The sequence below is a fragment of the Myotis lucifugus genome, unplaced genomic scaffold (genome assembly GCF_000147115.1).
Source record: "Myotis lucifugus unplaced genomic scaffold, Myoluc2.0 scaffold_555, whole genome shotgun sequence".
Classification (NCBI taxonomy): Eukaryota; Metazoa; Chordata; class Mammalia; order Chiroptera; family Vespertilionidae; genus Myotis; species Myotis lucifugus.
The window spans coordinates 144,107-157,667 of NW_005871603.1; the positions used below are offsets into that span (position 1 = coordinate 144,107).

At 64.1% G+C, this 13,561-nt stretch overlaps 2 protein-coding genes across 9 annotated transcripts in view; both read left to right on the plus strand.

Moving 5' to 3' along the window:
• Positions 1-10,684, plus strand: part of RTEL1 (regulator of telomere elongation helicase 1) — a 45,551-nt gene extending 34,867 nt beyond the window's left edge. For 5 of the 7 annotated variants that reach the window (XM_023745535.1, XM_023745537.1, XM_014446583.2 and 2 more), the window contains exons 15-34: positions 706-774; positions 895-976; positions 3,625-3,757; positions 3,855-3,968; positions 4,051-4,091; positions 4,269-4,354; positions 4,475-4,552; positions 4,836-4,913; positions 5,300-5,446; positions 5,519-5,634; positions 5,707-5,830; positions 5,925-6,066; positions 6,190-6,359; positions 6,841-6,936; positions 8,160-8,361; positions 8,507-8,647; positions 9,147-9,263; positions 9,380-9,613; positions 9,701-10,059; positions 10,246-10,684. In XM_023745535.1, the coding sequence (XP_023601303.1) occupies positions 706-774; positions 895-976; positions 3,625-3,757; positions 3,855-3,968; positions 4,051-4,091; positions 4,269-4,354; positions 4,475-4,552; positions 4,836-4,913; positions 5,300-5,446; positions 5,519-5,634; positions 5,707-5,830; positions 5,925-6,066; positions 6,190-6,359; positions 6,841-6,936; positions 8,160-8,361; positions 8,507-8,647; positions 9,147-9,263; positions 9,380-9,613; positions 9,701-10,059; positions 10,246-10,494 (2,778 nt within the window). In that variant the 3' untranslated portion in view covers positions 10,495-10,684. The remainder of the gene's footprint in view (positions 1-705; positions 775-894; positions 977-3,624; positions 3,758-3,854; positions 3,969-4,050; positions 4,092-4,268; positions 4,355-4,474; positions 4,553-4,835; positions 4,914-5,299; positions 5,447-5,518; positions 5,635-5,706; positions 5,831-5,924; positions 6,067-6,189; positions 6,360-6,840; positions 6,937-8,159; positions 8,362-8,506; positions 8,648-9,146; positions 9,264-9,379; positions 9,614-9,700; positions 10,060-10,245) is intronic. The other 2 variants (XM_023745540.1, XM_006104237.3) reach the window with 2 other exon arrangements.
• Positions 10,685-11,282: 598 nt separating this feature from the next.
• Positions 11,283-12,979, plus strand: TNFRSF6B (TNF receptor superfamily member 6b). Of its 2 annotated transcripts, none has more exons than XM_014446596.2 (3): positions 11,283-11,902; positions 12,000-12,221; positions 12,627-12,979. In XM_014446596.2, exons 1-3 carry the CDS (start codon positions 11,485-11,487, stop codon positions 12,911-12,913), a joined length of 927 nt encoding a protein of 308 aa, XP_014302082.1. In that variant the 5' UTR covers positions 11,283-11,484; the 3' UTR covers positions 12,914-12,979. The 2 variants fall into 2 exon arrangements, with proteins under 2 accessions (XP_014302082.1, XP_014302083.1); XM_014446597.2 differs by having other exon boundaries at positions 12,000-12,203.
• The last annotated feature ends 582 nt before the right edge of the window (positions 12,980-13,561 follow it).

A 13,561-nucleotide genomic window follows, 5' to 3' on the forward strand; every position in this document is an offset into this window, starting at 1 on the left:
TCTTCCCAGAACGCACTCAAGGTCTCCTCTGGAGATGGATTGAATCTAAAGGCTTACTCGTAGGAGACTCTCCTGGCTGTTTGGGCTCTGGGTGCCTGCAGCACGGACGCTGGGGCGGTGAGGCCGTGGGGTGCCGCAGCAGAGCAGTGGGGCAGTGGGGTGACCGTGGTGGGGCAGTGGGCTGGTCAGATGGACAGCCTGTGGGAAACACGGAAGCTCATGGTTTGTGCAGGGTAGAGGGTCTAAAGCTGGTCCAGGCTGGAGACTGAACGAGGCCAGCTTCAAAGGAACAGAGCAGGCAGGATGTGGGGCCCCGAGATGGTGTGCGACCTGTTCACGTGTGGGACCAGTCGACAGGATGCTGGTGCTGCCAGGCACGGATGCCACTATGCACAGGCCCACTGGGCATCAGGCAGGACAGGCCCAGCCACTGGACAGTGCTGCGTGCACACCCACTCGAGGTTGTTCCGGGGTGGAAGGGGTCATGGGAGGGTGGGGAGTGGAGAAGAGGGGGAGACAGCATGGCAGGCACCATGGGCAGGTCACAGGGGGCTCAAGCTGGTGTGACTGAAACTCCTGTGCATCTCCCAGCTGGGGGCCCTGAGGGGAGGCGACAGGCAGAGGTGCTATTGGCGGGAAGGCAGGGCAGGTGATGACGACACCCTGTGTGGTGTGTCCTGCTGACCTTGCCCTCTCTCCTCTCAGATGGTGTTCAGTACAGACCCTGCCGAGGGCAGCTCCTCAGTGGGGCCCGAAGCCTCTCAGTCCTACAAGGTGGGGGCCGCCTCCATGAGGGGCGATGGGCAGGGGTCTCTGTCCTATGGGATGGGGGCCGCCTCCAGAAGGGGGGCTACAGGTGGGGGGCTCAGGACACCTGTCCATTCTTCCCTCCAGGTACACATCCACCCTGACACCAGCCACCGGGGGACAGCTCATCGGTCAGATGCTTGGAGCTCCACGGCGTCCAGAAGGCGAGGTATGGCGCCTGGGGGACCGGACACGCTCCCCTGCCCGACCCCAGGGAGGGGCACACCCAAGCTGTCAGAGCTAGAGAGGCCCGCGAGGAGGCTGGGTGGCACCACCTGAGTCGTGCCAGGCCTCCCACACCAGCCGGGATGTTTTCTTTCTTTTTTTAAAAACATTTTTATTGCCAAAACCGGTTTGGCTCAGTGGATAGAGCGTCGGCCTGCGGACTGAAAGGTCCCAGGTTCGATTCCGGTCAAGGGCATGTACCTGAGTTGCGGGCACATCCCCAGTGGGAGATGTGCAGGAGGCAACTGATCGATGTTTCTTTCTCATCGATGTTTCTAACTCTCTATCTCTCTCCCTTCCTCTCTGTAAGAAATCAATAAAATATATTTAAAAAAAAAAACATTTTTATTGATTTCAGAGAGGAAGGAAGAGGGAGAGAGAGATAGAAACATCAATGATGAGAGAGAATAATGGATCGGCTGCCTCCTGCACGCCCTCTACTGAGGATTGAGCCCGCAACCTGAACATGTGCCCTTGACCGGAATCAGACCCGAGACCCTTCAGTTTACAGGCTGACGCTCTATCCCCTGAGCCAAACCAGCCAGGGCCACCCAGGACGTTTTGAAAAGCGTCACCGGCCCCTGACGGTGTGCTGCGCTTTCACACTGCCCAACCAGGCGGACAGATGTGGGGCAGGTTCAGGCTGAGGCCACTCCACAGGCGTCAGGGCTGCATCGGAGGGGTCGGCTGGCCGATATCACTCAGGTCCCCGGGTGCGGACCCCGTTTCCCTGACACCCTCTGTGAGCTCAGGCCTGTCGTGAGTCCTGCCCTCTTCATATCAGCTTCCCCTGCTGCCCTGGGTCCTAGGTCTGTGCAGCACACCGTGGCTCCTGGTGTGGGGTGGCCTGTGTCGGCTCAGGCACAGACTCCTGAGGTGCCCAGTCCTGGCCACTGCCCCTGGGGACTTAGACTTAGGGTGGGGTTCGTAGCCCAACAGCTCCAGGGTAATGTGATGGTGCTGTGGTCAAGGCCACCCCCATCCTGGGCAGTCCCCAGTGCTGCTGGTGGCCCACCACTGCCACCTGCTCCAGGTGAGCTCTCAGCACCCCTCTCCTCTCCTCCGCTCTCCTCGGGCTGCCGCCTGCTGTCTGGTGGAGCTGAGCAGGGACAGAGGGTGAGGAGTGTGGGGCGGTCGTGCCGGGATCAGTTCGCCCCTCACACAGCACCATGATCTCGGGAGGCCAGCTGGGCCTTAGCCCTGGCAGGTGTAGGTGCGGAGGGTGAGTGGGTGCAGTGACCTGTGTTCCTGTACCTCTGAGAGCGAGAGGATTCTCAGAAGCAGCCACTCCTGGGTGGGTGTTTATAGGAAGTTGGATCATCTCCAGCCTCCCTGAAAGCTGGCGGCGGGGGGGCGTGCAGGCTGAGGCCCAGCTCCAGGGCCCACACGCTCCCCTAGGGCACCTGTCTGCTGTGGCAGATGGCGATGTAGGAAACATCCAAACCTGTAGAGAATTTTTATAAGTTTGTTTGAGCCAAACTGACAATTATCGGGAAGCAAAATCTGAAGGGATTGAGAAAATGCTCCGGAGAATGGCGGTTCTGCCGCTTATTTCATACATGAGATCCATCGGTGGTAGGGTAGGGAGGTGGGAGAAGCAAAGTGGGGATGCCTCTGGGAGGGGATAAAAAATAAGACACATAGTTTTACATTGGTGGGTACAGGGTTGTTAAAATTTACTGCACATAGAGATGTATGAGGGGGACAAGGTGACAGGGAGGGGTCTGCCAGGGAGATGACTCCGCCATCCCAAGGTCGGCTGTAGATGCGAACAGACCACACCAGGCTTAGTCAAGGGGAAGACTGGCCTTTGTCAAGGAAGCTGCAGGCCTCGGAGGGACCCGCTGTTAGTCTGGGATCTGTATGTTCAGACCGTCCTGGTGGTTACTTCCCGTTCCGAGTTTGTGGGGCTGCCCTGCAGCCTCCCTGAGCTTGTCGGGGTTTAGTGCATGGCCCCTTGTATGTCCACGCAGGGCTGGCCCAGGGTAATGCCGGCTGCTCCCGCCGCCTCGTCCTCCGTCCACATCGCAGGGAAGATCCCATCCTGAAAGTGGAAAAGGGTCTCTGGCCCCAGAAAGTGGCTCGTTCTTTTCTGGAGGTGTTCCTGCTGACCTGTGACCTAGTCTTGACGTTAGAGCCCTGTTTGAAGTCATTTCCTGAGCGTGGGGAGCAGCGAGTGGGAGGCAGGCGTGTCTGCCTGGGGGAAGGGGGTGGGGCCAGGAAGAGGGACTGCCACTCCCTGTGAGCGGGTGGCACCCCTGCTGCTCCTGCCTCCCAGGCCTGGGCTGCCTCCTCTCTGCAGCTCCAGCATCTGTGTCCCTGGAGGCCGGGTGTCGGAGGTGGGGCTCCGCTTCCTTTCTGGGGTGCCTGTGGCCTGTGTCTCCATGTCTGGGGTTGGGGTTGGCCGGCCTCTCTGGAGGTGACCCACTGTCTGTCCCAGCTTCTCTGGCTCAACTTCCTGTTCCCCAGGCCCCCGGGCAGGCCCCTCGGGCACACTCGGTGCGCCCAGCGGCTGCCTGTGGAAGACTTGTGGGTGGCGGCCATGGGCCTCCCTGTGGGTGACTGAGTCCCAGCCTCCTGCTCGTCCTGCAGGGAAGGTGCTCAGTTACTGGTGCTTCAGCCCCGGCTGCTGCATGCGCGAGCTGGTCCGCCAGGGCGTGCGCACGCTCCTCCTCACCAGCGGCACGCTGGCCCCGGTGTCCTCCTTCGCCCTGGAGATGCAGATGTAAGGCTGCCCCTGCCCGGGCTGGGGGGTGATTGCCTGGGTGTTGGGGGTTCAGAACTTCACGGGGGACATCCCTGCCTTCCACCGCTGCCTCCAGCCCCTTCCCAGTCTGCTTGGAGAACCCACACGTCATTGACAAGCACCAGATCTGGGTGGGGATTGTCCCCAGAGGCCCCGATGGAGCCCAGCTGAGCTCCGCCTTTGACAAACGGTAGGGGGACCTGGCCTAGGGAGGCGAGTGGGTGGGCCCAGTGCTGGGACCCACGTGGCAGCAGCCTCCTGGCTTCATGCAGGTTCTCTGACGAGTGCTTGTCCTCTCTGGGGAAGGCGCTAGGTGAGTTCCCGGGAAGCCCTGGCCTGGCTGTCCCATCCTGGACCCCACCCATCCATGGTGTCTGGGGAGCCTGCCTCGCCCCTGCCCAGCCCTGCACCCTTCCCTGCTTTCTCTTCCTGGGGCAGCCGGCGGGGCCTCTGGACGCCCTTCCCACTGACCATGGCCGCTCACTTCCAGTCAACATCACGCGCGTGGTCCCCCACGGGCTCCTGGTCTTCTTCCCCTCCTACCCCGTCCTGGAGAAAAGCCTGGAGTTCTGGCGGGTGCGTTCCCTTCGTGTTTCCTAGGGTGGGAGGGGAGCCCCAGTGGCCAGCGTGGCTGTGGTGCGGCCCGTGGCTGCCGGGTCTCATGAGCCTGACTGTCCCCTCCACCTCCTGCCGCAGGCCCGGGACTGTGCCAGGAAGCTCGAGGCCCTGAAGCCTTTGTTTGTGGAGCCGAGGAGCAAGGGCAGCTTCTCAGAGGTCCGAGTTCGCTGGGGCTCCACTGCCCCATGGGTGCCCCGGGCTGGCCTGGGCCTGCTGCCTCCTGGAAAGCTAGGGCACAGGGCTGGTGGCAGCAGGTGCCTGGGAGGAAAGGCTCTCAGCCCGGCTCTGTGTTTTCTGGGAAACTGAGCAGCCCTGGGTGCTGGGTGCAGATCAGCCTGGGAACCCAGCCATGAAGCGGCTGCCAGAGGAGGGTGCACGGGCCTCACTCGTGGAAGTGCGAGGGCCGGGGCCCTGCTCCGGTGACCCGTCTCTCCTTCAGGTGATGGGTGCTTACTACGCAGCTGTCGCCTCCCCGGGATCCCGAGGGGCCGCCTTCCTGGCTGTGTGCCGGGGGAAGGTGAGTCTGGTCCCACGTGCACTGCCTGTCTTCCTCACCCACAGGAGCTCATGGCTGGGGCCTGGGGACGGCGCTGTGGGTGGAACAGGCCGGTCCCTTCCCTTGGGCCCCACTTCCAGCAAATACGAGTCTGGAGGGCAGCCCCCTGACCCTGGCTGGGGCCGGCCGGGGTGGGCACGGGTGGGAAGGAGGAGGAGGTTCCAAGAACAGACAAGTGGTCGTGGGGTTCTGGGAGTGTGGACCCCAGCCAGGGCCTGGCCCAGGGTTGGAGGTCTGTCCCTAACTGTCCACACCTGGGAGCTTGTGGTCGTGAGGGTCGGGGCCGACCCTGGGGAAGGTCCGCAGGCTCCTGTGGGGCTTGTGGGTAAAGGCTGTGCTCTCCCCAGGCCAGCGAGGGGCTGGACTTCGCAGATGTGAATGGCCGAGGGGTGGTTGTCACGGGTCTCCCGTACCCCCCACGCAAGGACCCCCGGGTCATCCTCAAGATGCAGTTCCTAGATGAGATGAAGGGCCGGAGTGGGGCCTCGGGCCAGGTGAGGTGCCACGTGGTGGGCGGGGACCTGGTGGCCTGGAGACCTTGTGACCAGCTCCTCTCCCTCCCCCAGTTCCTTTCTGGGCAAGACTGGTACCGGCAGCAGGCGTCCAGGGCTGTGAACCAGGCCATCGGGAGGGTGATCCGGCATCGCCACGACTATGGGGCCGTCTTCCTCTGTGACCACAGGTGTGGCCCTTTCACCGCATGGGGCCCCGGCTGGAGTGGGCGGGCCTCGGGCTGACGGCCCCTCCCTCCCAGGTTCACCAGTGCGGATACCAGAGCCCAGCTGCCATCCTGGGTGCGCCCCCACGTCCAAGTATACGACCACTTCGGCCACGTCATCCGAGATGTGGCCCAGTTCTTCCGGGTGGCTCAAAAAACAGTGAGTCCCGAATGCCCAGCTGGCTGTGCCCCCTCGCCCTCCCCAGGGGAGGAGTTGGGTGGGACCCCCAACCCCAACACCTGTGACTGTCCAGATGCCGGCGCCCCTGGCTGCCACCCCGAGCCCGGGCCCGGGAGAAGGCACCGTCCCAGTGGCCGTGTCGCTCGGGGCCCTCTCCACCAAGAAAGCCAAGAGTCTGGACCTGCACGTCGCCAGCCTGAGGCGGAGGCCTCCAGGTGCGTGTGGCCAGGTGACGTGGCTGGGGGCTGCTCCCACAAGGCTGGCGGCAGGCAGGGCCTGAAGACCAGAGCACGTGGGTCTGACTGCTGCCGGGACCTGATCACCCTGCCCTCCCCCAGGACTGCCAGCCTCCGGGGACGGCGGGGACACCGAGGGCAGCCTGTGTGTGGAGTACGAGCAGGAGTCGGTTCACACCCAGCGAAGGCCAGTGGGGCTGCTGGCCGCCCTGGAGCACAGCGAGCAGCTGGCCCGAAGGCCCGGGGAGCAGGCCGGGCCTGGGGAGGAGGAGGTATGGGTGATGGGGCTCCAGAGATGGACACAGACCCCAGGCACTGCCTGTCTGTTCTCGGGCACCTCCACACTCACCCCATAAGTCCCCTTGTTGGGCAGGTGGTTGGGGTTTCAGCCCACACCTAAGCCCCTGGCTGGTGCTCCCCCGCACCCCCTCGCTGGGGCTCCACTGCCCCCTGTGGTTTCCACATGGTCCTCTGGGGCCCGGCCTTGCTGCGCCCTTCGGGAGCCTGGCCGTGGCAGCTCCTGCCCAGCGGCTTTCGCCCAGAAGTCCGTCACTGTGACCTGGAGGTCCCTGTGTCCTACTGGGTGGCATCCCCTGTTCCCTTCCCATTAGCCCTGTCAGTTACCGCAAGACCACGTGCCCGCACCTGCTCTCGGGCTCTGCCCCCAGCTGACCTCACTGTGGCCCCAAAGTGTCACGCAGGGCTTTGGGGCCCGAGGGCCTGGGTTGGGACCACAACTGTGTGACCCCCCAGGCACAGTGCCGCTCCAGCACGTCCCTCCCGGGTGAGAAGAGGTCTGTGGCGGAGCAGAGAGGAGGCAGGAAGAAGATCAGGCTGGTCAGCTGCCAGGTGGGTGAGCCGCCCAGACCCACCTGGGGATGTGGTGGGAGCCACAGGCTGTTGCGGCTCTTAGTGCTCTTGTCCACGGCCGGTGGCCCTGACCCAGCAGAGTGTGAGGTGTGAGCCGACCAAGCCTGCGCCATTCTAACTCCACTGTCCCTTAGGGGTGGGGTGCTCGGCTGGGCAGTGGTGTTGGGGTGCAGGAGCTGAGTGTGCGGTGTGGCTGCGGTGCCTGCCTGGCCCCGCCTTCACTTAGCTGGGACATTCACAGCGAGGTGCAGATTTGCGTCTTGGTCCTGACAGTACCGACTGGCCTCCCCGCCCAGGCTCCTGGGGCCAGGCCTGCACAGGCCCCCTCTCCTCATTCAGCCTTTCACGGTGGGAGCACAAAGTGTGCGAGAACAGCACGGCCTGGCGCCGGCCAAGGGGCTCCTGTCCTGGGACCCACGCCGAGTCCCGCACATTTGTGGTCAGGTTGGGCCTTTCAGACACGTGGGCTCCTTCCACAGAAGGCCCTGCCCCCAGCAGGCGGGAGTCAGGCCCGGCCCTGGAGGCTGCACTGGGGTGGGCCTTTCGCCAGGCTGGCTCACCAGGGCAGTGCTGGGCCCTGGCAGGAGGTAGAGGCTATGTGCCTGCACATGGGGAGGGTCTGTGTCCCCATCCTCAGATGAAGGCAGTCGAGAGCAACTGAGTAGACAGTCTGGGCCAAGAACCTCGGAAAGCCCCGCGCACTGCCTTTGTCCATTCCCCTTGCTTCTGGGAAAAACCAGGCGGGGGTGTCAGGAAGTGGGCTGGGTGCCAGGGGCTCTGTGCTTTGAGGGCTGAGCTGGGCAGACCAGAAAGCCTGGCTTCCACGCTTCCCATCTAGGCCCCATGTCAGGGCCTAGGGCGCAGCGGGAATGGAGCAGGACACTGCCAGCCCCTGGGTTTGAGACGTGTCCCTTGCTGTGAGCTGCCCACCTCCGAGCCAGGCGTGTCCTCTGAGCTGAGAGAGCCCGCTGCAGCTGTACTGGCCCTGGATGCCCCATCCTGGAACCCAGTGGGGGCAGGAGGCGGGGCTGGAGGTGCAGCCCAGGGCCTCAGATCCACCTGTGCTGGTCCTGAGAGGCGTGGCCTCCCTGCAGCCCCTCCTGGCTGCCTTCAGCAGGACCCCTGCCACCGCCAGCCACACCCTGGAACAGTGAAGGGTCTGAAGAGTCAGGTGTGTCTGATGGGTTCCTGGCTGTGTCCAGCAGGAGGGGCTGACGGCAGGTGCGCAGGCGGACAGAGCCAAGCTCTTCATGGTGGCCGTGAAGCAGGCGCTGAGCCGGGCCAGCTTTGCCGCCTTTACGCAGGCCCTGCAGGAGTACAAGGGCTCGGACGACTTCCAGGCTCTGGTAGACCACCTCAGCCCCCTCTTTGCCCAAGACCCCAAGAAGCACAGCCTGCTCCAAGGTGCCTGGGGATGCCGCAGTCACGGGGTGGGGCAGAGGACACCGGGTGGGTCACCTCGGGGCAGGGTTGTCCCTGCTCCCTAGCAAAGGTCCGGATGGTGGCTGCAGCGCGTGGTACCTGCGCACCCAGACACCCCCTCCAACAGGCTTCTACCAGTTCGTGCGGCCCCACCACAAGCAGCGATTTGAGGAGCTCTGCCTCCAGCTGACGGGCCGAGGCTGTAGCCATCTGCCTGAGCACAGCCTTCCGCGTGGGCAGTGGACACAGCCAGCCCCGGACCCCGGTGGTGAGTGGGGCCTTCCCCAGGCAGACCCTCAGGGGCTGGCACCTGGGGTCCTGAGGTGGGCCCTAGCTTGGTCCAGCCTCCCTGTTTCTACAGGGGCCAATGGATCACTGCAGGGTGGCACCATGTCGGCCCCCAGAGCATGTACAGCTGTCGTCTTATCCGCGCCGGGGTCCTGGAGCCCCTTGTCCCTCCCCCCAGAGTGGGCCCTGCACCTCCAGAGCGAGGGAGCCAGTCCCTGTCCATGAGCAGCCTGCCCTGGGTGGGACTTCCTCAGGGACACTGCCGGGGGGGGGGCTTTCCAGCCCCAGAGTCACTCCCCGCTGGGTGTGGTGCCACAGGACGTCCCTCTGAGCAACCAGCTGTCCACGGGGCTGTGCAAGTCAGGTCCGAGGAGGGTTGTGAGCCCAGCCTCCCCTTGGGCAGACCTGCCTCCTCCCTAGGGAGCACTCGGACCCTTTGAGACCAGCTGGATGACTCCTGTGTCTCCATGTTCCTTCAGGAAGGAGGGAGCCTGTCCCCAAGATGACCCTGTCCCAGAGTGCGGCCAGGCAGCTGGACACTGGAGGGCACCTGAACCAGGGCCAGCCTCACCTGGCCTCCAGGCCACCACCGGAAGGTACATGGTCCCTGAAGAGGCTTCTGACCAGAGCCAGGAGCAGAGCTAGACCTCGGAGGGGAGGAGCCTCCTGGGGGCTATGGGCCCCGACACAGTCCATATTCCCTCCCTCTCAGGAGACACTGGCCTCTGTCCACAAGAGGGGTGTGGCGCCCCTCAAGCGGAGAAGCCGAGCCAGCCTGCTGTGAGCACCTACCTGGCAGATGCCCGCAGGGCCCTGGGGGCTGCAGGCTGCAGTCAGCTCCTGGCAGCACTGACCACCTACAAGCGGGATGATGACTTTGAGAAGGTGGTGGCTGTGGTGGCAGCACTGACCACCTCGAGGCCTGAGGACTTGCCGCTGCTGCAGAGTAAGTTCCTGAGGAGGGGACTTGGAGGGGCTCTGGGGGAGGAGACTCGGGGGGATGGGGGCAGGTCCTGAGCACCCCTCCCCGCAGGGTTCAGCATGTTCGTGCGCCCACACCACAAGCTGCGCTTCTGGCAGATGTGTGCAGACCTGACCGGCCAGCCCACCCCGGACACAGGCACTGTGCCCCCGGGACCCCAGGAAGGGAGCTCCGAGGTGTTTCCCATCCTCACCCCCAGGGTGACCTGCTGGTGCTCTTGCCACCCCCACCCTGTCACCCCAGAGCCTCTGCAGCCTTGGGGGTTCACGGTGCAGCCACCCCTCAGACTCACTCCTCTGTGTCCAGGCCCCTCCGAGCCAGAGAGACTAGGGAGGACCCAGAGCAAGATCTCCTCCTTCCTCAGGCCACGGCTGGACCCCCGTGACCCCACGGACAGACAGTCCGAGTGGGTAGGTCTTGTGGGTGCTGGCTGCCAGCAGAGGAAGCCATTCCTTCCCCATGTCCCTCCTGCTAACAGCAGCACCCAGGTCTTGACCAGCCCTCAGGGACACGGCTGCCGGGCACCACCCCTCTGGGGGGGGGGGGTGGGCAGTGGTGCCTGGCAGGTGTGGCCAGCGTCCTCTGTGTCTTCCCAGACCCCCAGGAGGACACTGCGTGCTGGGCCTGGGGTGCCTCCGCCAGGAAGCAGAGCCACCGGCCACTCTTCTGAGACGCCTGGGCACGGCAGGGCCTCCAAGGCTGAGGCCACCCTCCCTGGATGCAGCGTGGACACTTGTCTGCTGGCTCAGGGTGGGCCAGGCCCAGCACCAGCAACCTACCAGTCAGAGAGGCCGGTCTGCACAAGGGACACCCCTGAGACAGCAACCAGGTCTCGGGCCACCTAGGAGAAGCCCTGAAGCCACCGTGGGGTGGGTGGGCGAGGTGCTTCCCCAGAACTTTCCCTGGCTGCTGGCTTGTGGGGGTGGGGGGCTCAGGGGTCCACAGCTGGGCCGCACCTAGAGCGGGTGGTCTGCTCCCTGGCATGCTGGGACTGTGCCTGGAGGTGGACTGAATAAAGCTGCTGGTACACGCGGATGCTCTTTGCATTGCCTGGGCTTGGTGATGGGGTTTGAGGTGCCAGAGAGAAAGGATGGGGCGTCTGCACGGGGTCCCCCTCCCCCTCCCACTGTCCCACGAGAGGGTGCTGTGAGCACGTTGTCTAAACTTGGCTCAGCCTCCATCCTTGCAGCTGGACAGGAAGACACTGATACCAGAGGGGAGAGGAACCTGCCCCCCCCGCCCCGCCCCTTATACCTCCCTGAAAGGCTTTGTCACTGGATCACAAGCTGTGCCTGGTGATAGGAGGGCCTTCATAGGACTGCCTCCTGCACTGGGGGGGCAGGGGGACTGGGCCAGGCCAGGCGAGGGTGCTGCGACTGTGCCCAAAACTGGGTCAGAACATGCCCTAGCTGGTTTGGCTCAGTGGATAGAGTTGGCCTGCAAACTGAAGGGTCGTGGGTTCAATTCCAGTAAAGGGCACATGCCGGGTTGCAGGCTTGATCCCCAGTAAGGGGCGTGCAGGAGGCAGCTGATCAATGATTCTCCTCATTGATGTTTCCATCTCTCTCCCTCCCTCCCTCCCTCCCTCCCTGAAATCAATAAAAATATATTTAAAAAACAAAATTAACTGGGTCAGAACATGGCCTGCGGGAGGTCACCGGCCTCTTCCCGGGGTGTGGCGAGGCCAGCCTTTATAGGAGGCGCTGGGCCAGAGCTGGAGTACTCTGGTTGGCTGCAGGTAGGGTGGGCGGGGCCTCTTCCGCTGGGAGGAGCGGGGCTGGGGCTGTGGTGAACTGGTGTCCCCGCTGAGGCTGAGTCGCGCTCCAGGGAGGATCATGAAAGCACAGGCAAGGCTGCCCCTGATCCTGCCGAGGGCACTACCGTTCCTACTGCTGATGCTGGCTGTGCTCGGGCCAGCGGAAGACGTGCCTACCTACCCATGGTGGGATGTGGACACGCGGGAGTGGCTGACGTGTGGCCAGTGCCCCCCAGGCACCTTCGTGCACCGGCCGTGCAGCAGGGACCACCCCACGACGTGCCGCCAGTGCCCGCCGCACCACTACACGCAGTTCTGGAACTACCTGGAGCGCTGCCGGTACTGCAACGTGGTCTGCGGGGAGCATGAGGAGGAGGCACGGCCTTGCTCCGTCGTCCACAACCGTGCCTGCCGCTGCCGCCCAGGCTTCTTCGAGCTCGCGGGCTTCTGCCTGGAGCACACGCCCTGCCCGCCTGGCTATGGAGTGGTTGCCCTTGGTGGGTGCTGGGCACTCTGTGGGTGGTGCTGGGCCAGGACTCCTTCCATGAGGATGCCCTGGGTCCCCCTGACCCTGTCCTCCCATCTCATCCCCAGGCACCCCCACCCAGGACACACAGTGCCAGCAATGTCCCCCAGGCACCTTCTCGGCCAACAGCTCCAGCTCAGGGCAGTGCCAGCCCCACCGCAACTGCACGGCTCTGGGCCTGGTCCTCAACGTGCCGGGCACCCCCTTCCATGACGCCATGTGCACCAGCTGCACAGGCCCTCCACTCAGCACTCCAGAGCCAGGGGGTGCAGGTGACTGGAGGGGGGCAGGTGAGCCGGGGGGAGGGGCACAGATGAGGGGGGATGGGCCATGGGGCAGCAAGCTCAGCCTGTTCCCTGCCCCAACTCTTGGCCAGTCCAGCCCTTGGAGCCATGAGGCATTTAGTGGGCGTCTGGGAAGTGCCTCCAGCCTCGTGGGGTCAAGGGTCCCCAAAACCCACGGAGCAGCCATGGGTAGTGGCAGTGGCACCATTGAGTGCACTGTGCTGATGGCTTTAGCTGGCAAGCAATGCTTTTCCCCACCCCTCAGCAGTGGCATCCCCTCACCCCAGGGCCGCCTCTCCCACCCACCCTCCTAGCATGGGGTCCCAGCAGGGGCATGGGGAGGGCTCTGTCTGCAGGGAGCCCTCACCCCAGGACCTGGCCCAACCCCCACCTTGCCTGACCCTCCCACAGGGACCGAGGAGTGTGAGCGCGCCCTGGTGGACTTCGTGGCTTTCCAGAACGTCTCCTTCAGGAGACTCCTGCAGCTGCAGCAGGCCCTGTCGGGTCCGGGGGCATGGACTCCCCGTCGGCCCTGGGAGGACCGCATGTCCTTGCAGCAGACGCTGCAGAGGCAGCTCATGAAGCTCCGCGAGGCCCGGCCAGGGGCGTTGGTGGCAGGGCTGCTGCAGGCCCTGCACACAGCCAGGCTGCCGGGGGTGGAGCGCACTATCCGAAAGCGCTTCTTCCTGGCCAGCTGAGCCCCATATTTATTCTCCTGACCAGGCACCAAGTGTAGTTTTTATAAAACCCTTTTGTAAAATCGATTGTGTAGAACAGTGCTGTGTGACGGTGGTGGGCTGAGGCAGACCTTGAGGGCAGGGAGATCATGGGAAGTGGCCAGTGGGTGGGAGGTGGGGCCTTCCTGCTGTGGGGCACAGGGGAGCTGAGGCTCACTCCATGGCCCCTCCCCAAGCTGAGCTCTGGGTAGCTGGGAGTGTGGAGGGTAGGTCAGGCCAATCAAGGAGTGGCAGTGCCCAGGAAGGTCACAAGTCCAGGGGCTCTGCTGTGAAAGAAGACTTAGCGGACTGCCCCCTCCCTTTGAGTCCACCTACTCCCTTCCGCAGGAGGCTTCCCAGGAGACCAGTGTCCCACTATGCTTTCTGGGAAATGGCTTTTCCCTCGGGGCAGGATCACACCCTCACATGAGGGAACCCAGGGAAGAAGGGACTAAAGGCTTCAGGGTGGGTGGAGGGGTGGGGGGATGGGACTCCCAGCCCTAGCTGCCCCCACCTCCCAAAAGGCCCAGGACTTCCCATGAGTCACTTCCCCTGCCACTGGGTCCCCAGCCCCATCCCTGACTCATCCCTTTCCCAGCAGCTCCTCTCAGGTCTCCTCTGGGGAGGGAG

Coding starts and splice junctions, on each gene's coding strand:
- TNFRSF6B (XM_014446596.2), top strand. CDS start 11,485: ATGAAAGCACAGGCAAGGCTGCCCCTGATCCTGCCGAGGGCACTACCG. Junction 11,903..11,999: donor CTATGGAGTGGTTGCCCTTG/GTGGGTGCTGGG, acceptor TCTCATCCCCAG/GCACCCCCACCCAGGACACA. Junction 12,222..12,626: donor AGGTGACTGGAGGGGGGCAG/GTGAGCCGGGGG, acceptor ACCCTCCCACAG/GGACCGAGGAGTGTGAGCGC.